The sequence below is a fragment of the Crocuta crocuta genome, unplaced genomic scaffold (assembly GCF_008692635.1).
Source record: "Crocuta crocuta isolate KB4526 unplaced genomic scaffold, BGI_CrCroc_1.0 scaffold108, whole genome shotgun sequence".
Taxonomy (NCBI): domain Eukaryota; kingdom Metazoa; phylum Chordata; class Mammalia; order Carnivora; family Hyaenidae; genus Crocuta; species Crocuta crocuta.
This window is the reverse complement of record NW_027532825.1, coordinates 3,028,089-3,055,247: the sequence shown is the minus strand read 5'-3', so window position 1 is coordinate 3,055,247 and position 27,159 is coordinate 3,028,089. Positions and strand designations below refer to the sequence as shown.

General features: G+C 50.1%; 1 protein-coding gene across 1 annotated transcript in view; it reads right to left on the bottom strand.

Annotated features, from left to right (window-relative positions):
* The window catches only part of DDC (dopa decarboxylase), a 63,070-nt gene extending 42,326 nt beyond the window's left edge, over positions 1-20,744 (bottom strand). Inside the window, exons 1-5 of the mRNA XM_077781121.1 lie at positions 20,544-20,744; positions 17,756-17,869; positions 15,199-15,318; positions 9,654-9,788; positions 8,795-8,938 (exon numbers count right to left, since the gene is read on the bottom strand). Coding sequence (XP_077637247.1) covers positions 8,795-8,938; positions 9,654-9,788; positions 15,199-15,318; positions 17,756-17,869; positions 20,544-20,744 — 714 coding nt within the window. The remainder of the gene's footprint in view (positions 1-8,794; positions 8,939-9,653; positions 9,789-15,198; positions 15,319-17,755; positions 17,870-20,543) is intronic.
* Positions 20,745-27,159: the final 6,415 nt, after the last annotated feature.

Below are 27,159 nucleotides of genomic sequence, written 5' to 3'. Positions count from 1 at the left end.
TCGCAAATGCTGCTTTGTTTCAAAGTCCTCACAAAGTCACAGGCACAGAGCAGCAGCCCACGTGAAATGCTACGCTGCCTTCCGAAATCCTGCCACTGAATTGCGAACATATGTTTTGACCTTCCTTCCTTGGCATAGGATCATGTTCATCACACATATGTGTTTTCAGTACAACAGTCTATAGAACATAGTCAAGTAAGTCAAACAATAAAAATTATTTTCTCCTGATCCTTGAGGGAAGACCACAGAAGTCTAAACTTTATGAGATAATATGGAAGAAGAGATGAAACTCAGTCTTTCCCTATCTCTCGTCCCTAAATCTTTCTAGACCACTGTATTACTTAATAGATCTATTTGAATTTCCATCAAAGACAAAGACAAAAAACACTAAGAGAAATGAGAGCTTTGGACATTGGTGAGGAAATATCACAGGTGAGGAGGATCGTATTGTTCAGTAGACCCCTGGGTTTTGGTCTTGCTGTTACAATAAGACACAAGGAATTAATTAATCATGAAGCTAGATACATATATAGCCTTAATTAACATGTAAATTCTAGTGCAAATAAAGGCTTACATCCTAAAGAAGGAGCACATAAATGGGCAAAAGAGAGCAGGGAACATTTGTAATAAATGATACATCATTCTGCCTCTCACTAGTATCACCACCAGCAGCGAATCGTGTCGGAATGAGTGTACATTCACACTCAAAAACAAAACTGAATCCGGCCATTGACCTGACATCCCTCACAAAAATGCACTCAAAGTGGATCACAGACCTAAATGTAAGACGTAAAACTATAAAACTCCTAAAAGACGACATAAGAGAAAATCTACATCCTCTTGTGTGCGACGATGAGTTTGCAGCCACAACACCAAAGGCAGGATCCAAGCAAGAAAACGCTGATGAGACAGACTTGAGTAAAATTGAAAAGTCCTGCCCCACAAAAGACATTGCAGAGAATGAAAAGGTAGCCACTGAGAGAATATATCTGCCCAATGCATCTCTTGATAAAGGACTGCTATCCAAATTATAAAAAGAAATCCTCAACCCCAACAGTAAAATAAACAACCCAACTAAAACAGGGGCGAAAGATCTGAACCGACACCTCGCCAAAGAAGATAGTCAAATGTCAGATGAGCATATGACAAGATCTTCAGCGTATGTCAGTAGGGAGTCTGAAGTGAAAACAATGTTCAGATACCACCCTACACCTATTGGAATGGCTAAAATTGAAAACACGGACAACACCCTATGCTGGTGAGGACGTGGGAAAACGGGAATTCTGATTTCATAGCTGGCAGGAATGCAAAATGGTACAGCCGCTTTGGAAGAGTCTGGCAGTTTCTCATAAAACCAAACACTCTCTTACCATATGATCTAGCAATTATGTCCTGCTCATTTACTCAGATAAGTCGGAAACGTATGTCCACACAAAATCCTGCACATGAGTGCTCATAGCGCTTTTCAAATAAATACCCAAATTTGGAAGCAACCAAGATGTCTGTGATATTGTCATTTATAGTAAGAAATATATGTATATATTTGGTCTTTGTCCCATGTATGACATAGGCTCCTAAAACTCTTGGAATTTAATAAGCCATTTAGTGCAGAAAGGTGTCTTTTGTCATGTTAATGAGGTGACTTGTGAAAAGCAGCTGGGTCACCTAAGGATGCTGGCTGAGAACCCATCCTGTTATTGGAGGATTGGAACGTTAAGTCCTACCCCTGACCTCCAGGGAGGGGAGGGCATTGAAGATTGAGTTCAATTGTCAATGATCGGTGATTCAATCCATCATACCAATGTGATGAATCCTCCATAAAACCCCAAAAGGGGGTTTGCAGAGCTTCAGGGCCAGTGAACAAGTGGAGATTTGGGGAGAGTGGGACCAGGAGAGGACATGGAAGTTCCCGGAACTTCACGGAAGTTCTGGGTCTGCCCCTTCCCCAGACCTTGCCCCACACGCCTCCTCCACCTGGTTGTTCCTGAGTTATATCCTTCTCTAACAAATCAGTGATTTAGCAAGTAAAATGTTTGTCTGAGGTCTGTGAGCTGTTCTAACAAATGAACCAAACCCAGGGGAGGGGGTCGCTGGCATTTCAGAACTATAGCAGTTGGTCAGGTCACAGGTGACAACCTGGAGTTACAATTGGCAACTGAAGAGGGGCAGTCTTGTAGGATGGAGCCCTTCGCCTTTGGGATTGGACGCTATCTCCAGGAAGATAGTATCAGAATCGAGGTGATTGTTCAGTGGTGCTGGAAAATGTCTGAGTCAGAGGTGGGTGCAGGATAGTAATGTCCTTCAATAGGTATATCCAAACATTGGGATACTATTCACTGATTTAAAAGAGAGAGAGAGAGAGAGAGGAGAGGGCTGGGGCGCCTGGGTGGCTCAGTCAGTTAAGCATCTGACTCTTGATTTCGGCTAAGGTCATGGTCTCACGGTTCATGGGATCAAGCCCTGTGTCGGGCTCTGTGTGGCACAGAGCCTGCTTGGGATTCTCTCTCTCCCTCTCTCTCAAAATAAATAAATAAACTTTAAAGAGAGAGAGAGAGAGAGAGAGGGAGCTATAAGGAGCCTAAAAGACACAGAGGAATCTTAAGTGCATGATGCTAAGTGAAAGACGCCAATCTAAAAAGATGACATACTGTATGACTATAACTATAGGACATTTGGGGAAAAGCAAAACAATGGACACAGTAAAATGATTAGTTACTGGCAGGGGCTGGGTGGGAGGGGAGGAGGGAAGGATGAATTGGCAAAATACAGGGGATCTTTATATCAGGGAAGTTATTCAGTATGATATTGAAATGATATATACATGTCATTAGACATCTATCAAAACCCATAGGAAGAACAGTACATAGAATGAACCCTAATATAAAAGATGGAGTTTAGGAATAATAATGTATCGATATTAGTGTGTTAACTATAACAAAGTTACCACAGTAATGCAAGAAGGCAATAAAAGGATAAAATAATATGAGGAAAAAATAGAGTGACCTGGTATATGGGAATGCTCTGTACTTTTTGCTCATTTGTCTTTACACCTAAAGCTGCTCTAAAAATTGTTTATTCGTTTTTTAAAAATTGGGGCACCTGGGTGGCTCAGTCAGTTAAGTGTCTGACTTTGGCTCACATCGTGATATCATGGTTAGTGGGTTCAAGCCCCATGTCGGGCTCTGTGCTGACAGCTCAGAGCCTGGAGCCTGCTTTGGACTCTGTGTCTCCCCCTCTCTCTCTCTCTGCTCCTGCCCCGCTCAGTCTCTGTCTTTCTCTGTGTCTCAAAAATGAATAAAAGTTAAAAAAAAAGTTTTTTTAAGTAATCCGTCCAATTAAAAATGGGCAAAGGATATGAAGACACATTTCACTGTCAAGGACATATGGATGGCAGATAAACACAAAGAAAGACATTTGACATCGTTAGTCATCAGGGAAATGCAAATGATGATATCCCTACATTAAATTAAAAATTAAAATTAAAAACTAAAATTAAATGAAAACTAAAAAATTAAAGAGACTAAAAATTTTAAAATAATGACAATATCAAACGCATCACCGGTGGAAATGTAAGATGGTACAGCCTCTCTGGAAAACAGGGTGACAGTTTCTTGAAAAAGCAAATAAACCTACAGCTAGCATATCACACTCAGTTGCATTCTTGGGAATTTATCCCAAAGAAATGAAAACAGAAGTTCACCCAAATACCTGTACATGAATGGGTAACAGAGGCTTTCTTTTCAGTTTCTTTTTTTTTGGACTCTTGATTTGGAATCGCCCAAACCTGGAAACCACTCTAATGTCCTCAGTAGGTAAACGGTTAAATGGGCTGGGATACAAAGAAGGTGGTGAGGCGATAAAAATAACCATGTATTGATTTGTGCTGCACTTTGGATAGATCTCAAGGGTATTATGCTCAGTGAGAAAGTCAGAGGCAACAGGCGACAAACAGTGGGACCACGTGTATATAACACCCTCAAAGTGAGGGTAGTGTAGACAGAGGAAACAGAGAGGAGGTTCCAGGAGCCTGGTGGGGGCAGTGGAGGGAGACATTCGCGTGTGTGAGGAGGTGGTGAGGGGAGATCTTTGTGGTGACGGAGAAGGTCTGCATCCTGATTGCAGGGGTGGGGAGGGGATGTGAACTCACACATGTGACAGTGACGTGAGACGACATGCACACGGAGCAAGGTCAGTTTCCGGGTTCCGTTGTGGCACTATCCTGTGCAAGCTGTAGCCACCGGGGGAAACTGCACCAAGGTGGCGAGGGATCTCTGTGTACGAACCCTGTTATTTTCTCTTTAATCTACAAGTGTTCAAAATAAGAACATAAAGCCTTCCAATACTTTAAACTAAGAACACGACATATTCATTTATTGGCCAGACTTCACTAAAAGAAAGAACTGGTAAATTGCAAATAGGCCAGGCTGAGCATAGGGATTTTAAGAATGGATGCATTAGAGGTCTTGGGCGCTCAGTGGGAAGACAGAACGTATGTGCAGATTCCCAGAATGGGAAGGAAGAATGGGCGGAAGCGAACTTTGGAAAGACAACGGGTAAGAATTTCCCTAAATGGAGGAGAGGTGACGGACTACAGATTCCAGAAGTTCTGTGAAACCCCAGGAGAACAAGCACAAAGAAGCAATCAACTAGCATCCTAGTAAAACTACCTAGACACAAAGGCAGAAGGCAAGTGTTACAAGCAGTCAGAGGGGGAAAGAAGTCACATTGCCAAATTACCTTCCTAAAAGCCACAGTGAGACCGACACGTGACATCCAACCAGAAGCCACAGGAGAAGGAAGTCGATGGGCTCATGGATTTAATCTGCCAAAGGAAAAGATTGTCCACCCTGGAACTTTAGACCCAGCAAAAATATCAAAAGGGAAGGCAAAATAAAGACATTTTCAGAGAACCAAGAACGGAGGGAATTGTATCAAAATGAGAAATTATAAAGACAGTTTTTCAGAGAAGAAAAAAAAATGACCCCAGGTGAAAATAAGAAAACATAAGAAAGAAAGATCAATGGAGGGGCACCTGGGTGACTCAGTAGGTTGAGCGTCTGACTTTAGCTCAGGTCATTATCTCATGGTTTGTGAGTTCAATCCCTGCATTGGGCTCTGTGCTGTTAGAGCAGAGCCCACTACGAATCCTCGGTCCCTTGTTCTCTGCCTCCCTCCCACCCCTGCTCACACACGCACATTCTCGGTCTCTCAAAAATAAACAAATATTTTAAAAAATGGGGAAAGATCACTGGAAGGAGAAATATGTAGATTTATATAAATAAATAATGGCTATATAAAATAACAATGTCTCGTGGGGTTTTAAACATATGTAGAATTGGGGCACCCGGGTTGCTCAGTCGGCTAAGCATCCGACTTTGGCTCACGGTTTGTGGGTTCGAGCCTCACATTGGTCTCTGTGCTGACAGCTCAGAGTCTGGAGCCTGTCTTCGGATTCTGTGTCTCCCTCTCTCTCTGATCCTCCCTTGCTCATGCTGTCTCTATCTCTCTCACAAAAGTAAATAAATAAATAAATAAAATGTAAAAAAAATAAACATATGTAGAATTAAAATGTATGACACTAATAACACAAAAGGTGGGGAGTTAGGCATAATAATAAAAGACTATAAAGCTAATAAGCTAAAAATAGGAAAATGGAATAACATAAAGCATTTGATTCAGACAAGAAAACGGAGGGGCACCTGGGTGGTTCAGTCTGTTGAGTGTCCAACTTCAGCTCAGATCATGATCTCAGAGTTTATGAGTTCGAGTCCCACATCAGGCTCTGTGCTGACAGCTCAGAGGATTCTATGTCTCCCTCTCTCTCTGTCCCTCCCCCAGTCTGTCTCTCTCAAAAAATGAATAGATTTTGTTTTTAAAAAAAACAAGAGAGCAAGTCAGGCAGAGAAGGATAGCTACCATATGTTTGCATGTATAGGAGGGTTAGGAGGAACTTAACAGAGGACCATGGGGGAGAAGAAGGGGTGAAGTAGGGAGGGGGAGAGGGAGGGAGGTAAACTGTGAGAGACTCTTGAATGTTGAGAACAAACTGAGGACTGATGGGTATGGGGGAGAGGAGAAGGGAGGTGATGGGCATGGAGGAGGGCACTTGTGGGGATGAGCACTGGGTGTTATATGGAAACCAACTTGACAATAAACTATTAAAAAAAAAAAGACAAGAGAGCAGAGAAAAACATCATATAAGAGGCAGACCAAATAGCAAACAAATAGTAAGATGGCAGATAGGCACGTCAATGTGTCCATAATTACCCTAAGTAAATGGATTAACATTGAGAAAAATCATAACGCTGGATTTAGAATCAAATGAAAAAAAAAAAAAAACCAGCAACAACTGTAGACTGCATACAGGAGACACATTTTAAGCGTCAGAGAACAGAAAAGGAAAGCAAACCAATGGAAAAATGCATCCCTCGACCAGTAATTCATAGAAACGGAATGTAATCGCAGTGACTTCATTGTATGCAGAAGGTTTCATAGAGATAAAGTGAGCATTTTGCAGTGATGAATGGGTCATTGAACGGGAAGACTTGACAACTGTAGATGTGCGTGCAGCTGGGTACTGAAACTTCACTCTACCTAGGCAGACATGAAAGAAGCCACGGGCAGGCCCATAGCCACAGCTGAGATGTTCCTATTTGTCCCTTAGGAGCCAATTTGCGTTGCTCTGGGTATTACGAGAGTGAAATTGATTTTGTGTCCTCATTTTCTTGGGCTTGAGCTGGGAACCAGCTGTTTTTCTATTTTGTCTCCTTTCCCTGCTTTCTCACTGGAACTCTGTCCTTTCACTTCTCTATAATGTGAGCCCTCCTTTAAGATTTGCTTTATAACATATACTGTATTTCCTGCCAGCGTCTGCCTTTCTGTTTTGTTTGAGTCATGTAAGTTTTATGAAATGAAATCGTCTCGTCAGCTTATGTGGTGGATTCCATTGCTTTCATTCTTCAAATCTGCAAGAGTGGGTTTTAATATATTTATGTTTCCCGAGACAGGATATTCTGGTGAGTGTTAGCTAGTGACACTATAGGTTCAAAGCAGTTTACCTCATGTAAAGGAATCCTTTCACACCATCATGGGATTGTCTGTTGGAATTTTAAAGGTAGTCTTTCTTTCTAACTAGAAGGATCTTCCTTCCAAATCTTTGTTTTTTGATAAATATTTGTTGTGCTTCTGCTAACGGGCAGGGGCAGGTTCAAGGAGCTGGGATAAAGCCACTATTAAACAGACCCACCCTCTGCATAGCCCATGGTGTGGTGGGAAGAGGGAGGCAGTAAACTATGATACAAATAAATGTGTGCTTCATGCAAGATGGGAAGCAGGATGGGGTGACTAAGGTGACCTTGGGCTCAGCCTTGATCTCAGGCTGATGCCTGCTTTGGCCGTCAGCCCCTTTCATGAGCTACGTCTGAATCTGCTCGCTCCTTCTACAGTGATTCCCCGGGGAACTCCACAAATCAGGAACCAAGTTTGTATCAAATCATACCCGCCCTGCCCTGCCCAAGTCAATGGTATTCAACGAGCGACAGTGGATTCAAATTGATGAAAATGATTTGTTTTTGGAGAAAGAAAAAAGCTTGTCTCAAAGATTAATTCTTAAATGAAAAATAGTGGGCATGATTCACATGGGGTCCATAAAGTCTGTCACATCTAGATTGTTCTAACAACTAGGAAATGCCCAGATATGTTCAGGAGGGACCTGAGGATCTTGAAGTTGCTTCGAAAAGCTCGTACGTGAAGCTGAACGTCACATGATCACGACCCAGACAATGGTTCTTGAGATTGGCTTTGATACACGAGTGCTTTGGATGACAAGCGTGTTTCTGGAATGCATGACACTTGCAAACCAAGGCTTCACTGTGTTTTCAAAGCGCCCACCCCCACTGCCCCATAACCTGAATGTACCGCCAGATTGAACCCCATGTGACTGTGCCAAGGTCACATCTTAATTGTCATCACACGTGACACACCTGTCCTCAGCTCCATACGCTGCCATGGCCACCTCGGAAACAAGTCCAGGCTCTAGCTGCGACACCATATATTTCTTCCTCATTGGAAAATGCCCATCTGTGCCCAAGAAAACATGGGGCTACTTGGCCAGTTAGGGATTTTACCTACAATTCATCCCTACTGGCTTGCAACACATCTCTTGGGATGCGCTTTAGTATCTGCTAAGAATCCAGGTCTAGGTGGCCAAGGCTTTGTGTGTTTTACTTTTAACCGGGTTCGCTGGTCCATCATACCTTCCTCATGACAGAGCACCTACCAAGGCACAGAGAGCTGTCAAGGGACAATCATATGATGTCGCATTTAACAGAAGCAGAAACAAGACTTGTTGGCTTACCAGGATCCTCCAGGCTGGGGGCTCTGCTCATTTCTTTCTGAGATTAGGCAGGTGGAGGGAAAAATAAATGGAGTCATGCTCCTGGGGCATTTCAGTGGCTCATTTGGTTGAGCGTTTGACTTCAGCTCGGGTCATGAACTCGCAGTTAGTGAGTTCGAGCCCCACATCGGACTCGTTTGCTGTCGGCACGGAGCCTGCTTTGGATCCTCTGTCCCCCTCTCTCTCTGCCCCTCCCCTTCTCGCCCTCTCTCTCTCTCTCTCTCTCAAAAGTAAATAAACATTTAAAAAAATTAAATGGAGTGATGCTCCAGCCTTCCTCAAGGAGCAGCCAGCTGATGATGCATATACTGCCTACTCTGTGACCAGCACCTTGCCCCAGACCCAAGCAGGGCTCTGAGACCCCCAGGGGGCCATACCCAGCAGGTGTGGTTGACTTACAAAGAAAGGAATCAGGCCCTCCGCCTTGTCTCTCTCCAGAGCTTCCTGTAGGGCAGAACCGCGCATGGCAAACTTCTCATCGGAAGGGATGGCTTTCAATTTCACTCCTCCAATCAATCCAGCTCTTTCCACAGAGGAGTGTGCCTGGAAAGAAAGCGGCAGTGTTAGATTCTCGCGTGCGTGTCCTGTGCAGTAGCCATGAGCACCCGGCTCTGCAGAGAGCTCCCAGCACTGTGGGCCCCCTCCCCTCCCTCTGCACCTGATCCTGGAACCTCGCTTTGCAGTTTAGGGGGCAAGTAATGAGATCTTGCAAAACACGCTCCAAAGTAGAGTTAGCACACTCGACTTCTTATCTGGGGGTTCCTCTTACCATGGGGCTTTGGGCAGTTTGGAGGCCACGCTCAGTGCATGGCGTCTGGAGAAAAGAGACCAACGACATGGCACCATTATGGGATGGCAGAGCCACTGTGTCTCAGGAACCCCAGGAAGGCCGGCTCTTACAGACAAGTCCCCTGCTGTGCTCTGCGGCCCCCACCACCACCGTCTCCTACTTGACTCCATCCTGGGGTCTGGATCTCGCCAGTATGGTGGCCCAGGTCCCAGTGGGCGACAGCAGGGGCAGGATTGCAAGCCTGGGGAGCCTGGGGGGACTCCAGGCCCTTCCCCCGTGACCTCAGTGGACCTCCAAGACCTCATGGGTGCACTGAGAAAATTATGAACGTCCACTTCCGAGCATACTTGTAAAAACGACTGACAGGTTGCACGGTATGGTTTTGATTTGACTTGACATCAAACAAGACATTCGGATCTTGGAGACTCAGAGGGGCTTTAGCCCAACACACTCAGCCAACACACTCACCTGATCCGAGGAGTACGCCACTAGCTTTTCCATGATGGCGCCCTGCGTCAGCCCGGGGGAGGCGGCCTGCAGGCGGCGCGTCACTTTGGTCCGAGCAGCCAGCAGGGCCATCAGAGTGGCCTCACTGGCACTTCCCTAGATCAAAGAAAGAGTCAAAATGAGCTTCAACGTGAAGCAAAGAAATCGATCTCTAAACTGCTGGGAGACATTACTATCCATATTGTTCTCAAGAGATGAATCTGAAGTGGCAAAACTTATTCTCCTTCCCACAGGAAAAATCAGAACAACCTGTGATGGCCATTTCAGCTCTTTTTTTAATTTTTTATTTATGTTTGAGAGAGAGAGAGAGAGACAGAGCATGAGCTGCGAAGGGCAGAGAGAGAGAGGGAGGCAGAGAGAGGGAGACACAGAATCCAAAGCAGGTCCCAGGCTCCAAGCTGTCAGCACAGAGCCCAAAGCGGGGCTCAAACCCATGAACAACTTACTCTGGCAAAGAACTACAGAAAGGCGCAGTCTCTACTCCTTGGGGGCTGAAAGTGGGTTAAAGATAATGTAGACTCAGCACCCACCATGTCGTTCCACTTAATTCACAAAATAACCCTGTTTATATTTTTATTTATTTTTTTAAAACTTTTTTAAATGTTTGAGAGACAGAGAACGTGAGTCGGAGAGAGGCAGAGAGACAGAGAGACAGGGAGACAGGGAGCCACAGGCAGGCGGGGGCCTCCCTGCATTTATAAGCAATGCCCCCCTCTTGTTACTGCTCACAATCATCACCTCTTAAGTAAATCCTGGAGGAAACCCATGAACCGAGTGGTGTTAACATTAGAAAGGAAAAAACATAAAAGAAGGTAGATCTTGGTTGGCTATGAGAGATTTGTAAGATTTGAGAGTTTTACAGAGAAATACATATTAAATAATTAGGCCAACCTCCTCTGCTAACATTTTATCTTCATTTCCCCTCGTTGATCCCAATTTCCTCTTCTATTTTATCATCTTGATGCTTTTACATATTCTTTTAAGCCAACTCATATCCTCCGGGGAGACAGGTGAAGTTTGACCATAAACACATTTACTTGGAGTTTTGTAGCTCAAATGCGAGGACTCAAATATACACATACAATCATCTTCGTCTAGCATCTCAGGTGGGTTTCACATTCTTCAGGCCATATTGTCGCTGGCAGTCATTTTATTTTGTTATTGTTTTAAGTTTGCTTATTTATTTTGGGGGGGAGGAGGGGCAGGGAGAGAGGGAGACAGAGAATGTGAAGCAGGCTCCGCGCCATCGGTGCAGGGCAGGACAGCTGGAGGGCTGGAGCTGGGGGGCGTGGGCTGCCCTCTGGCCTCTGAGCTCTGGACACCCCACTGCCAATTTCTTTCCTTGGGCAATTTGTGCGTTCAACCACTTTTGGCTGCGTCGTGAAGGAGGGGACTTTTGTCTTAGCACGTGGACTGAATCCGCATGGTGATTCCGCATGTGGCTCAGGGGAGAATGGGGAGGGGCTCGGGGGGTAAGGTGAGGTGCGAGGCCTCGGGCAGACGGTGGGGTGTCAGGAGGGGGCTGCGACCCCATGTGAGCGTTGGGGACAGAACACGGCAGATGGATTCCAGCACCCAGAAGCTGTGCCTTTCGAGAGGCTTTGCAGGGTCCATTTCAGATGAGGAGGAGCGAGACTGTCTGGGACACACACACTGTGGGTACACGAGGAGGCCCCCCATGCTGGAGCGTGAGCCCCCGCGCCCACTTTTGGGGAGCTCGGATTCCCCGCGACTGGCCGCCCAGCCTTGCCAGCCCATGTCAGGCCTGTTCATTCTACCACCTCGCAGATGATTCCCAATGAGGCCACCTGCACAGCTCAGTCGGCTTAGCATCCGACTGTGGATTTCGGCTCAGGGCATGATCTCAAGGTTCGTGAGCCCGAGCCCCGTGTCCTGCCCTGCACCGATAGTGCGGAGCCTGCTTGACATTCTCTGTCTCCCTCTCTCTCTGCCCCTCCTACCCCCACCTCAAAATAAATAAACTCCAAGCAGATTTCCTGTCCTTTGCGGGAAGCCACGGAGGCAGCAGCAGGAGGAAGGAGCGGGGTCTGTTCCGGGGCTCAGGCTGCATAATGACACCTCGTCACTTCAGCTGACAAAGGTTGCCATGGCAAACCAGCTACGCGGCAGAAGGGGATGCTGGCGACAGCCGACGCCGGGACCAGAAATGTCCTTTCAAGTGTCACCCACACACGGAGGGAAATTGGCTTTTCTTCCACAAGAGCTTTCAAACCCAATTAAGAAACCATTTTCCAGCCCGGTTTGGGCAGCTCACACGATCACTTGCCGTTGGATGCTGTTGCCTGTCACTGGGCCGACGTCTAGTAGCTGTGATTGTGGCTCGGAGGGGTGCAGCACCCCCCCACAGCCCAGCCCCATGGCTGTCACCAAGCTGGGCACTCTCTGGGGCCTCACACAATGAGCCTTGTCAGCTGGGAAACGGGGGGGGGCTCCTGCTGCAAACACACGCGGCAGCTGCTTGTGTTCGTCCAGCAAAACTGAGCGGATGGGGCTCCAAGGAGGACTTGACTCCAAGGGCAGAGAGATGCCGGCATGATTCCCAACCGATGCTAGGGCTGCCCATGTCTCTGAAAAATGGGATCATCTTTAAAGGAAAGATAACTGAAAGACTGAGCCCAGGGCAGCATGCACACCTCTGGACACTAACCCAAGCAAACAGTCAAGGATGCGCCTGAGACGCTCCTCGGTCCAGCCCACTGTTATCCTAGCCTCTAGTTAGCGTGTGCTCCGGGGCACCGTACAGTTCCATACTTGGCCCCAGCTTCCTCGGCTATGAAATAGTTGCCGCTAAAGCAATGAACGCCCTGGGGCGCCTGGGTGTGCCAGTCCTCTAAGCGTCCAACTCCTGATTTCGGCTCACAGTTCATGAGTTCGAGCCTCGCATCGGGCTCCGTGATGACAGTGCGGAGCCTGCTTGGGATTCTCTCTCTCTGTCCCTCCCCCGCTTGCTCTCTCTCTCTCAAAAGAAATAGACATTAAAAAAATAATTTCTGCATTAAGAAAAGCAATCAACACTCACAACAATTTCTAGGTTGGAAAAAGCTCACACAAAGCACAAAGAATAAGTAGAGGTCAGAGCAGGCACTGAGTAAAAAGTCACTGTTAGTATAGAGGGCATGCCTGAGATTATCTGAGATTATGGGGTATTTGTAAGATTTTTAAGAAGTATCACATTAGAAGAATCATCTTGGATGGCTGAAAAGAGCTGAATGAGAAATTGTTTAGGTTGGAAGATCCAATGCCCCAGAAACCCTATTTATTTTTGTCTTATTTTGATTTTTTGGTGGAGCACGAATGCTGAATTTGGACTTAACCCAAAGAGCCCCAGGAGGAAGCTGATAAGCTTCTTAGCATATTGTTGCCCCTTGACCTAAAAGAGGATCCTCTGACATGTTATTTATAAAGGAAACAATCTGATACAATATAAGTCATGTACAGTATTCTTATTTTTTAAAGTGTATTTGTTTTGAGAGAGACAGAGACAGTGTGAGTGGGGGAGGGGCAGAGAGCAAGGGACAGAGAATCCCAAGCAGGTTCCGCGCTGTCTGCGCAAAGCCCAGTGCGGGGCTCGAACTCACAAACCCTGAGATCATGACCTGAGCCGAAACCAAGAGTTGGATGCTTAATGGACGGAGCCCCCCAGGCATCCCTGGGTGTATATATTTATTATGTATATAAATTGTGACACATCATAGAAAATCATGCAGTAATTGTCTCAAAGCATGGGAAATGTTCTTAACAAACTAGTAAGCACAATACCATAGAGGAAATATTGTGCTGTCCCTAGTTTCCTTATATGCCCACATGTAGATATTGAAATAACCCAGGAAGTATGCCCCCAAATGGTCCTATATACTTTCCCTTTTTACGACCAATGTCTGCCTTTCATGAGTGGGAAGGGGACCATACTTTTATAAAGCGGAATAGCAAAGCCAAAGTGGACATCGAAGGCAATAAACTGGCAACAGGGAAAATTAAAACAGTGACCTGGAGAAAAGCCCGAGAAATTCCTTCCAAGTACAGAGGAGACAATGACCCTTCCCCCCCGCCCCCCAAAAAAGAGGAAAATAACAAAAGAAAGCTGGAAATTACAGAGAGGTACCCAACGGAAGGTCCTAAAAAACCCACAAGGGGCTTTCCAAAGGGTGAACCACAAACAGTAACTGAGGCGCTGCAGAAGCCAGGTGTCCCTTGAAGATTAAGAGGGTGCCTGGGTGGCTCCATCAGTTAAGCGTCAGGCTTCGGATCCGGTTATGATCTCCTGGTTTATGAGTTCGGGCCCTGCGTCCAGTTCTGTGCTGATGGCTCAGAGCCTGAACCTGCTTCAGATTCTGTCTCCCTCTCTCTCTGCCCCTCCCACACTCGTGCTCTGTCTCTCAAAAAATAAATCAATATTAAAAAAAAAAGAATTGTAAGATAATAGGTCTGTGCTGTTTGGAGCCACCAGAATGTATAGCAGCAACTGAATGCTGACACACGGGAGGTACAAAGCCCCTGTCTGCGTGGGCGGTCCCAGGACCCCCTGCTTCCTACTTGACTTTGGCCGTACCGGCCTGGTGACTGCCCACACACGCATCCGCGCATCAGTGTTTCCATGGGCTGACGGGCAGAATAGCAGACCCCTTAACTGACTCTCAATTCAATAGCGGTTTCCCAATTTTATGACCGGGCACTTGACCAGAGAAAAACCATGTCAGGGAGGGTGGTGGCTTCCACAGAGTCTGTCGTCCAGGCTAGGAAATAAAAAAGCCCAAAGCCCATGTCCTTCGATGGCATCAGTCTTGAGGCTCCTGGGGGGACAGACCTATGACTGTCACTTGTACCTGTCATGTCCGTGATGCACGCCCCGGGACATTGTTGCTGTCAGTAGTATTTGTCCGATGAGGAGAATGAATTACAGGGTGCAGAGAAAAGGCAGCATCAGGCAACTTTGGCTCTCGATGCAACGCTTTCTAGAAGCCTTGGAAGGATGTGGTCGCGGCTGCACTCAATGCCCAGAGGACAGCGCTCAGAGGCAGTGGAGGTCAGTACTCTAGAGCAGACAGATGTGGGCTCAGACCCCAGCTCCCGGACTTAGCTGCAGGGGCTGGCGGGCAAGTCGCCTGCGGGTCTATGCCTCAGTCCCCTTGCCTGTAAAACGGTGTTAAAACAGCCCCTGATTCCATCTTTTGTTGGATCAGATGAGCGGCTGCCTGCAGAGTCTCAGGCCTGGTGGCAGGCACCAGGAGTGCCGCACAGGCGTCCGCTCGTGCTCCGTGGCCAACACTTTTCCATCCGTCGAGCCCAGGGAGGGAGGGGCAGACAACACTGGGACCCACGTCCAGACCCAGAGGGGCTCCTAAGTGCCCAGCTATGCTGGTTCTCCGGGAGACGTCCGAGGACGCACAGCAAGTTCAAGTGCCTCTCCCGTGCCCCTGCAGCTGTGGCCCTGGTGTGTGGAGCCCAAGCCCCCCGGCACATGGGCACCCCTCCCCCCCCACCTTACCTGGATCACTCCACCCCCTTGCCCCGCCTCTCCGGCCAGAAATGCCTCCGGTAGCTTCAGCATCTTCCCCAGCCAGTCCATCATCACCGTCTCCAGCTCTGTGCACGCTGGACTCGCAGCCTAGCGGGGCGGGAGGAAGGGAATCAGCCACCTGGCAGCTCCTAGATGCTGCCGGCTTCACAAGAGGCTTAAGCATTTCCAAAAGGCCTGTCCCTGGGTGAGATCAATGTACCGGCGCGCTCTCCCTGCCGGCAGTTCTGGGGAGAAGCAGCAGCAGAGGCGGGGCCCCCGGGTGCTCACGGCTGCAGGAGCCCTCAGGCTGGTGGCTCTGAAGCACGACCGACGGCCACCCAGGGCATGTGCGGAGCTGCGAGCTCAGCACACATGACATCCCATTCTCTCTCGCTCTGGAAGGATGGAGGTGGCCACACTCCCCAGATCCCAGAGGAGCCCCAGGAGGGACAAGGGTTTGCATGGGCCACTTGGTGACCTCACAAGTGTGGAACCTACAGACTTGGGTCCCCGGGGACGTCACCCCCTCTCGCCCACCCTTCTCTGCCACAAATCTCTAGAGGCTGGTGTCCGAGCAAGAGGCCCGGTCTTGCAGAATTTCTGGAGCAGGAGAAGGGTTTAGTCTGCCTGTCCCGAGGATGCCTGGGGGGCTCCATCGGTTAAGCATCCGACTTCAGCTTAGGTCATGATCTCACGGTTCATGGGTTCGAGCCCCACATTGGGCTCTGTGCTGACTCGGAGCCTGGAGCCTGCTTCGGATTCTGTGTCTCCCTCTCTATCTGCCCCTCCCCTGCTCATGTGTTCTTTCTCTTTCTCTCAAAAAAAATAAACATTTAAAAAAAGTCCAGTCCCAGATGGTATTCAAAAGACTGGGATGAGCTTCAAACATGCGCTCTTTGCCCAGGACTCCTGGGAGAACGGCCAGAAGGAAGGCGCAGCCGTAATCCCCCTACTGCTCTGTGCTGCATTCCACCAGCCCCTTGCTCATCCCCAGTGAGTTATCTGTGTATTTATAGAAGGATCTAGAAAGACCCACTGGTGGACCATCCTCCACAGTCATGGGTGAGTGCAGTGAGACTGGACAGAGTTGGGGAGGTGGGATCTAAGTGGCCTGAGGCCTCCGGGAGCCCCCGGGCAAGTTGCTGAGCTTGCCTCTTAGGGCTCGAGATCCTGGACGGTCCTCTGTCATTGCACAGGGGACAGGGCAGGTTGGCCGTGGTCTCCACCCGAGGATGTACGGAGCGCCCCTCACCAGGTGGGTCCCATTGGGGTGCTCAAGGCCACGTGCACACCGTGATGCATGGCTGGTGATAGCCAGCTGGTCGGCCCTGTGGGAGGGTCCTACCTCATCCCAGCTAAGCCGAGCTCAAGGCTTGGGAACCTGCACTCACTGTTAGGAACCCATGTCTCGGCCAGTACAGGCGAGGGACAGGGAGGCAGTCCTCTGAGCTTCCAGAGAAATCACAATGTCCTCAGAAAGGACACATGCAGCGGACTAGGTGCCGAGTCACCCTGAAGGGACACGGTGGCTCTGGACGGGCAGAGCGAAATGAAATCTGCGGTAGCATCTAAAGAGAGAAAGCGTCCTTCAGACGGGGGTATGCTCACAGAGATACAGGGAGGGCACCAAGGCCACCCTGTCAGTGCCCGTGCTGCTGTCACGGGGCAGAGGAAGGCCTTTGAGCACCTGGTGGAGGGAGGGTCCAGAGAGGACTCCCCCACAGTCCTTCCTGGGTGGCTGACTTCCTCTCCCAGCAACTCTGGACAGACAGACAAACGCCCCTGTGGCAGAGTGGGGAGCAGGCAGGTGCTGGGTCCTGCAGCTTGGCCCTGCTCATTCATAAACTAACACCCCCTTCCCATTCTCAAGGCCAAGTTTGGCATGAGTCAGCGCCCATGGGACACTCAACTGCAAGGCACGAGCCAGGTGGCCCTCCGGACCCAGAAGGTTAAGGGCAGACCCTGGCGTTGGAAGATGGGTGTGAGCAGCCCTGGCGTCCCTGATGCAGTCAGCACGTGGCTCTACCTGAGTCTTTCGGGCAGCACTAGGGGGGTGGGGGGGAGCAGGGAACCACAAGCAAGAGCCAGCCCTGCCCGCCCCTCTGGCTTTCTGTCCCCAGATACGGTGGCCTCCTCGGAGGCCGGGGCTGGCCCCGTTTCCAGAGCTGCCTGTCCTGTGGCACTGCCCACTTGTCATGGGCGAGGGAGGATGGAGTGGGACCCCAGCAGGTGCAGAGCACATAGAAAAGCTCCGGAATGTCTGGTAGGAATGCAGGTTCCCAGGCTCAGGCTGCAGAAACTCCAGGGCCTGGGCTGCGGTTTTAATTCACACCAAGTCCCTCCGAAAGAAAGCACGGCTGGGCGCAACTGGCATTTGGTGGCTGGCACCTTTCCCGGAGAGGCGGCTCTGTCTCCCTGTGTTCCAAATCCCCTGAGGAGTCACTCTCTCCAGGGCCAGATCCTTCTCTCCACCCCCCACAGGTGGCCCGTCCCCGCTGCAGCCCCCCCCCACTGCCAGGAGCCCCCAGGAGCCCCCCGAGCTCACCCAGGAGAAGCCGATGCAGCCGATGGCCCCGCACAGCATGTCTGCGAGCATGGCCGGGTACGAGCTGGCCGTGGGGAAGTAGGCGAAGAAATAGGGGCTGTGCCAGTGCGTCACCTGCGTGGAGACAGAGCCCAGCCCCGCGTGAGGAGGACCCAGGCCCTCATTTCAAGGACTCTTCAGTTGGTCTTCCCACCACCTCCTCCATCTCCTAAGCAAGCCGCCCCCTCCAGCGACCGTCGCTCCATCACCCTCTGCGTCCCTCATCTCTTCTGTCTCAGCCTTGCTGGGGGGCCCTGGGGGGGCAGGGTGCCAGGAGGAGGGGAGCAGATGTGCAAGGGCACATCCCATCTGGGGGCTGGGGCTCAGCAAACCCACTGGGAGTGGGGAGGCTCTAGGGGCGGGAGGGCAGGACTGGCTGGGAATGTCCCAGAGTTTGGGAAAACGATGGGGGAGGGGCCGCTGTTGCTTCTTTCATTTGTTCTTGCTGCTGACATGCCTGTCATGTGAGAACAGAACAAAGCCGTCAAGACTCTGTACCCCTAGGGATTGAGTCACAGAGTCCCTGCTGGGGGGTTGTCACCCCTTAATCAGTGTCCAGGAGACATGACCCAGCTCCCCCGTCACCCCTTCGTGTCGCCCCCAACCTCGGCACCGCCCCATCCAGCCCAGGGATGTTGAAAGCGCTCGGGACTGCAAATCTGGCAGCCACTCGGATTTGCTGGGTTGCCCCAGGCCACTGACTGCACCTCTCAGAGTCCCCAGCACCCCCTCAGGTGAAACAAAAGTAGCACCGAGGTGTTCCCACATCTACCCTTCTCCTGGCCCACCTCCGAACCCCCACGGGTCACGTTCATGGTCTGAGGCAAAATGCAAACCCATGTTTCTTTAATAAACAAGTTGCTAACTGTCCATAGGGCCCCCCGTGGCACAAGAGACCCCCCTGATTGTGAAGGTAGCTGACCGGGAACTCTCAGAGAGCTGGGAGCGGTCGGCAGGAATTGCACAGAGTCCTGGGGCCACCCCCACGTCTGCAGGCGAAGCACCCAGAAGCATCTTAGAAGGACGAGGAGGCTGCACGCACGCTCCTGGAGCAGCAGGAGTGGAGGGATGGACGTGTGAGGCAGGAACCTGGGGAGAACGAGGCCATTCGGCCCGGGGTGGGGGCGGGGGTGGCCGGGGCTCTCAGCAGAGCCACAGAGAGACCAGCCTGGGGACTGTGAAAGAGGGGCGATGGTCTGGAGTGAGTGAGGAGCTGAGCATAGCCCCAGCCCGGGGGGCTCAGGCAATGGAGGCCGCTGGTAGCGCTGAGACGGGCCCAGCATCCAGGCCCTACGATCATTTTAGGGGCCCAGAAAACATTTTCTGTTTCTTTGAAGGATCAGAAGAAAGAAGGAAATGCTCAGGTCCAGGAAAGAAATTCATCTAATGCTAACATATTCACTTTTATGTCAACGCCTTCGCAGAGGACCAATGTCCCTGGAGGCCCCTCCCTGGGACCCCTCCCTGCCTGTCGCACCTGGCAGAGGACAGGAATGTGTTTGTTTTTACTCTCAGCTCACGGATGGGTGTTCCTGCCCTGGCTCTGCAGCCCCGCAGACGGAGCCCCCTGGGAGCTCACCTGCCTTTCCTGCAACCACGCAGAGCCACTGGGAGGCCTGGAGTCCTACGCAGGGACCAGAACCCTGACCTTCCCAACGTGGCTCTGCACACTGACTGCCCCCTTCGCGCCGAAAACGTCACGTTCCATGGCCTCCCACGTTCCCCGTTACAGATGGCACAGCTGAGCTCCCCAGATCCCGGTGTTAAAGCTCTAATGCAAACTGTGATGATCTTAGGAATGGGGCCTCTAGTGGGCAATTAGGGTTCTGTTGGATCATGAGGTGGGGCCTTGGTGAGGAGGGAAGGCCACGTGAGGGCATGGCTGGAAGGCGGCCATCCAGCAGCCAGACGGAGCATCCTCTCCAAGAATCAAATCGGGTGGCCCCGGCCTCCGAAGCAAATGTCTGTTGTCTGAGCCGCTCAGCCCTGGGCTGCCTGCGTGTTTGCAGGAGCGGGTGAGGCCACCCTCTCTGCCTGACATTTAGCCACACCTGCCCTGGCTCAGCGTATTTGCACAACCTCAGGGCGAGAACTGGGATCCTGCGCTTCCCTCCACGCGCAAATGTCAAGGCAAACCCCTGGGAGAATGGAAAGTGAGCCGCACGTCTGAGAGAGGCGCTCTGGTCCTGAGGAGCAGCCCTACCCCGGGTCGGTGGCCCCAGGGACTCACTGGGACAGAGGTCGGCTTCCCTGGTCAGCATCTGCACAGAAGCAGATGCGTCCCCGAGCTTGAGTGAAATAAATATATGCCTTCTGTTAAACACAAGGATACAAGGAATGTGCTGTAATTTGAGCAGTGAGCTTCCTTGAAACCAGCCACCTGGGGATTGCATCCTCCAAAAGTCATAGGAGGACTCACACGCCTATACCAGGGGCTCAGGGTGGGACCTGACCTCGGGATTAGGGGGGAAAGAATACTCACTGCCCTTGGAGCCCACACAATCTGGGTGACGGTTCTGGTTCTGCTGCTTACCAGCTGTGTGACCTCAGGCTGACCACCTAACCTCTCTGGGCATCAGAGAGGTTACCTCTTGTAGTTACCTCAGCTACAAAATAGAAATGATAAGTCTCTCTCCAGCAAGGTGGCTGTGAGGACCCGATAGGAGAGCACGTGTGACCTGCCCAATGCCCAGTGGCTGCTACCCGTGACGCTGGCCCTTCCGTTTTTCAGCGTTGGGGGCAGACTTACCCCTGGCATGATTATCTTCTCAACATCATTGATGATATCCTCAAATGTGTCTGGCTCCTCAGGGGCAGAAGTGGGGACCAGCGCCCGAAGATAGCCCGGCTGCACGTCGGGGTACACCTGGCGCCCCTCAATGCCTTCCAAGTAGTCCGCCACAAAGTCCACCATCTCCTTCCCTCTCCTCCGGAATTCACGTGAGTTCATGGTGGCTCGGCTCCGCCAGGGGTAGGACCTTCACAGAGAGAGAAAATAAATCAGTTAGCCAACAGGACGAATAAATCAGTTAGCACGCTGACCGCTGGGGCTGCCTGGGCAGCGACAGAAATACCCAGATCCCAGGTCCGAAGCACCTCCCCCTGTGTCTACATGGGCGGACACACCGCTGGATTTGGACACTGCACCAAAATGCTGATTCTACCATTCACCAGCGACTCTCAACTTTTCACCGTCTGCATCAATGAAAGGGGCTGGATGGACACACTTTGGTCCCAATCGATCCCAACCTTAATGGCAAATAGCGACCGAGTCTTGCCTTGAAGCTTGCCAGCCACTGGACAGAGGCAAGCGAGCATAACCTCGTGAGCCTCTCTGCCCACGCAAGAGACGAACATGGCAATGCCGATCGCTCAGGAAGGTGTGGAGGTATGCCTGCGGCACACATCAGGCCCTCAGCCCAGAGCCCCAGATGCGCGATTTCCCATCAGCTAGTGTCTGCTTCCTTGCGATGCCCCCCCCACCCCAAGCTGCGATCGCACCCCTGTATCCAACCTGCTTCTCACACACGGTGCTGTTCTTCCTCGTGACATCAGTAAGACACGGGCAACTCTGGTGACTCTGGTAGTAAGGTTCCGCAAAGTCTCCAGGGACAGTGAATTCAGAAACACTGGACCGATCTCCAGGGGCAACGTAGGGTGAGGATCCTGGGTCTCTGGTCACATTTATGTCAACCAATCTATACATCATGTTTTATAATTATATTATATATATAATATCTATCTATATCTACATCTATATAGATGAGAGAGAGAGTGAGCAGGGGAGAGGGGCAGAGGGAGAGAGACAATCTTAAGCAGGCTCCTCTTGCCTCTTTCCCACAACCCTGGGATCATGACCTGAGCAGAAAACAAGAGTCAGACGCTCAACAAACCAAGCCACCCAGGCGCCCCTTTATGTATTTCTGAAAGACACTTTATTTGATATCGATTGACTCATTAAGTTTGGACTCATGGCCAACTGCACTGCAACTCACACCTGAATGAAGCTTCCCTAACACAGGTGGTTCCTCCCTACGGCACACGGTGCGTTGCACAGGCAGGACCCCTATGCTGACCTCCAGCACTGTGTCTCTGAGCTATCGTAAATAGCGAAACTACCAAGAATAACACAACAGTGCTAATAACACAAAAGGTGTCATACAACACAGACCACCGGTTGACACAGCAAGGCAGAGGGCTGTCTTCACCTCAGCGGGAAACGACCACACTGAGCACCTCAAATGTGTGATGGTGCTACATGCATGCACGTTGGGAGTGGTCAAGAAAGTGCCAGGACCGTTGATTTGGGGACAGGAAATGGGTTTTAGGAAGGAGGTGAATTTGTACATGTGACATCTGTGAACAATAAGAACTGGCGTAGTTTCAAAACAGGAAACTGGGACAACACAGAGAAAACGGTTTGCCCAGAATCCCACCGCTCAGGATTCAGAAGCATGTCCTTCCAGAACATTCCCTGTATTTGCAAGAGACCACTGTGTGCTGAGCAAGGGGTGCATTTCTGAATCCCGCTCCTCATTGAAAACTTTATAATTCATGAGTGACTTTCCTAGGGGAGTAAGTGCTGGGTGGGGGGTGATTGTAGACCCTCTGTACACAGGCAGCACAGGTGGTGAACTTGGGGTCACCATTCCAATACTTCATCCATTGTTGCCTATTGTCCATGCTGGGATTTTGTGCATTTTTTTCTTTTTGACAATTTGTATGACGTGAAAGGTGTTAAAGACAAATGATTCCCTGGACACTTGTTAAATGCAAGATTGTGTTCAAGACTGTTGCAACAGGGGAGGGAGACAGAGCTCAGCTCTTAAGAGACCAGGGCACGTGGGGATCCACGGCCAACAGCGAGGGAGGAAGTAGATGGAACATCACTCAGAGCACATTGGCTAGGTGTCCAGGGTTGGGGAAGAAGATATGAAGGGCAGAGCCTTCCTTCACGAGCTGGCCAGCAGCACTCTTTGCTAAACTTGGTTTGCAGTAACATTTACTAAAATGAAGAGCGTTTACCTTGTAAGTTCTTTAGAACAAAGTCTTATAGAGATGCATATTTTTGGCATTTTAAAATTACACAGCTGGGGGAGCCTGGGTGGCTGAGTCAGTTGAGCGTTCAACTCTTGACTTCAGCTCAGGTCATGATCTCACGGTTTGTGGGTTCGAGCCCCGTGTCGGGCTCTGCGCTGACCATGTGGAGCCTACTTGGGATTCTCTCTCTCTGTGCCTCACCTGCTCGCTTGCTCTCTCTCAAAATAAATAAATAAACATTTAAAGAAAAGAAATATTTAAGATTCCATGGCCAGATCTCTCCCCAGAACGTTGTCTCCCCAAAGTGCTCCCCCAGGACAAGAGTGTGCACTTTGCGAGCAATCCTTTTAAGCTGTACCAGCCTCCCAGGTATCAATGGGTCCGTTTTATTCAGATTAATGGGGCTCAACATTTTGCCTCTTTGCCATGAGGTTTCCTTTTATGAATTGCTTGTCCACTGCCTTAATTTCATTGTTTTTTTTTTAAATTTTTTTTTACGTTTATTTATTTTTGAGAGGCAGAGCATGAGTGAGGAAGGGGCAGAAACAGAGGGAGACCCAGAATCAAAGCAGGCTCCAGGCTCTGAGCTATCAGGACAGAGCCCGACATGGGGCTCAAACTCACAAACTGGGAGCCGAAGTCAGACATAACCGACTGAGCCATCCTGGCACCCCTGCATTAATTCCACTATAGAAGCTCTACTATAATTGGTTTGCCCTTATGTCTGTGACACCTTTTGCAGTTGTCTGACCTCATTTTGCTGATAATTTTCTTCTGATCTATAACAATTTCACTTTTTATGTAATCAAATCCCAATATCTTTGCCTTCGTGATTCATACGGTGTGAATGACTATTCAAAACGCCTTGCGAAGTAAATGTTTGGGCCGCTTGTATTTGCCCTTCTGGGGGAAGGCACGTGCACGAGCTGAAGACTCAGCACAAGGACCTCAGCAGGATGAAGAAAGACGCTTCGGTTCTCGGAGACTTGGCTGCTCCTTTCTAGCGGGAACAAAATAGCACAGACAGACGGCCAGCATGAAATATTTCAGGAAAAACAGACAGACACACAGAGACTCGCCCTCAAAAGAAACCATCCCCGTCAAATGGTAGGATGAGACCCAGTCATTATTTTCCAGTGGTTCTGCCATTTATCTGCCAATGATGTCCCACTGAGATCTCTCCAGAAGGCTCTTAGTGCAAAGCCACAGAGAATCTTGTGCTCCTTTTGAAGTGGTTTGATATTTCATGCCCCCAAGCTGGGCAGATATTGGCTGGAAGATGTAGACAATGACCGAGGTTGTGTCTGATCCCTTTCCAGGCCCTTGGAAGCTCTTCCACGGACATAATCCGATCACGGGGCTGGCCAGCTGCCTCCATCCAAGCTGGGTGCACAGAAGCCTGGCTTGTCCCTGAATTTCTCGCTCCCCAGCCCCTCAGTCAGTGCTCGGCTCCCCAGCCCCACGCGCTCAGGAAGGTATGAACCCCCCTGCACCCCCTCGTACCTCCTGCCTGAGCCAGGGGTTACTTGGTTTTGTGATGTCTTGTTCCCCTGACATCCGCTGCTAACTGGGGCTTCTCCACCCACACTCCTCAACTGCTGATTTTGTGCGTTCTCAGAACCAATCACTGACTCAGGGCCAGTGTCCTGGCTTCAAGTGCTTGCTGAGTGAGGGATGAATGAATGAATAAATGAATGGATGAATGGAAATCTTCTGGGCCTCTAAACACTTTGTTTCTGAAATATGCTATATGGTGCCCTACTGTCTACCTTTCAGACAGCCATAACCATGAGCTCATAACCATATATTTGCCACAAGAGACAATTGCCCAGGAACAACGGGCCCCTCCCCCATGGAACAGTGACCCACCCTCACCTGTGTCCCTAATGTCCAGGTCATGCCTAGCCTCTGGCCCTCTGGCCTCAGTAATGACTCTGTTTCCCCACTCTAGGCCCTGAATTTCCACCTTGGACTTGAGCATCTCTCTCCTCTGGTCCCAGTGTCCCCCGCAGACCCCAGATTAACCAGAACCCAAGCCAGGCCCTACGTGGTGTCTCACAGGTATGGGGTAGGGTGGCTGAGTGCCCGTGGGACCACAGTAATGACGCACTTGAACTTGAGCACCCGTGGGACCGCAGTGATGATGCACTTGAACTGACAGGACCAACCAAGTCCACAGTTTGGGTGTGGAGGGGCGTCCATCCCTCTGGGAGGGCTGGGGACCGGCCATGACAAGGCACTCTGTATCTGTCCGTGGTCCTGCCTGCTGGTGTTCCCAAGCCGTGGTCTTGTTCAAACCCTGGGGTGCTGGAAAGTCAACCTCTCCTGGCCTTCTCTTCTAACATGATAAAATGGAAAGTGTTTACATTTTTTACACTATTCTAGGAAAAATAAACCATAATTAAGATTGAAAACAAACACACCCTTCTCCCTCTGGGTCTGTGAGGTCTGGTCTCTTTCCCTCAAGCACATCAGTATAATCGGGGCACAAAAGTAATTGCACAGATTTTTCCAAGTCACCTGGTTCCTTGAGGAACATTTTCTCTGTGGGCACAAGAGTGTGAATAAAGCCAACACGAGAAACACTTCTACCCAAGAGCATGAGGAAGCTTCTAGCAATGAGAGCCTTCCAACAATAAGGGCGACTAGCTCTCTGAAAAGAGACCCCCATGTGCTTCTGTAACTCTTAGGGCTCTAGTTAACAAGTCACGTGGGAGCTTTACGTCATTTAAGTTAGCGTCTTCTCCAGTGGCACCTGGGTGGCTCAGTGACCTCAGCTCAGGTGCTGATCTCGCTGTTCCTGGGTTCAAGCCCCGTGTCAAGCTCTGCGCCAACAGCTCAGAGCCTAGAGCCCGCTTTGGATTCTGTGTGTGTGTGTCTCTCTCTCTGCCCCCTCCCCCATTCTCTCTCCCCCTCTCTTTCAGCCCAGCACAAAGGAGCCTGGTGAAGATGCCCACTTCTGAGTGCCCCTGGGAGCTTAAATGGATGATGAGTTACATGCCCCATATGGAGCTGGCATTCAGGTAAAACTTTTTATTAAAAAATAGGAGTTTTGGGGGGGCTCACCTGGTTGGCTCAGTCGGTTAAGCATCCAACTCTTGATTTGGGCCCAGGTCATGATCTCATGGTTGGTGAGTTCTAGCTGTGCTGACAGCTCAGAGCCTGCTTGCGATTCTCTCTCTCCTCCTCTCTCTCTGTCCCTTCTCACTCCCCTACTCAAGAGTAAATAAATAAACCTTAAAAAATAGGGGAAATGGTGTGGGAAGGGGGGGTAGGTGGGCAGAGGGGCTATATGGGAATTCTCTGCACATCCTGCTCAACTTTCCTGTAAACCTGAAACTGCTCTAAAAATAGTCTAATTTTTTAAGTAACAATAAATGGATTGACGAAGCAAAAGTGCTTCATTTTGTGGGTTAGGAGAACCAGCAGCAACATTCCTTTCTCTCCTTTGATGAAACATTATTTCACTTTTTCCTTCCCTCCACGGCTCTCAAGCTCATCTGTTCGCAAAATGGAAACCCCACTGTTTTACAGCTGTGGCTTCTCTTCTATCCCTGGGCCTCTGATCGTGCTCACAAAGCCGTCAGGTTCCATAGTGAGATGCAGGCACGGAACCGGGCAGGGCACTGGGCACTCAGACCTCCTTTCCCATCACCACTCCCCTTGGATCCCATGATCTGGAGCCACTGCCCTGCCTGCTTAATGCCACACTCTTCCAGAAGGCCGTCTTCACAAGTCAGTCTTGCAAGCAGACATTACGTCTCCTCGAAAAGTTACTGGGAGAGAAACTTCATAGACTCCCAAGCAGTGGAGGAGAAGCAACCTCAGTGGAAGGTGCTCCGGGGAGGCGGGACACACACAGGAGAGAATGCGGTCTGTGAACACAGTCTCCTGGGTTTGCGCCTGATCTGCAGGTGGCTTCTTAACTGGGTGACTTCTGGTTATGAAGGAAGGCAGGTTAACTTCCTGGAGCCTCCGTGCCACCCCGCAACCCAGACTGGAGGGACAAGAAGAGCAGGCGATGCTCCCCGAGCCAGGATCCACACCATCTGTGCCAAGTGACAGTAGGGTCAGGCTTATGCCTGTCCTCCAACTTCCTGCCAGCAAAACCCACGAGGATTCTGGGTCCTGTGGGCGGAGGGCAGGAATACAGATCCAAGATGGGCTTTCTCACCCATTGGAAGCTCTGTTATGCCTGAGTGATGGCCACCCTTCACACCAAAGCACCCTTCTTCTTGGTTCTGGTAAGTAAGTCCGGTACTGCCTATTACATGCATACTGCTATCTTCCACTGTCTTCCACGCATGCAGAGGAACTCTCACTGG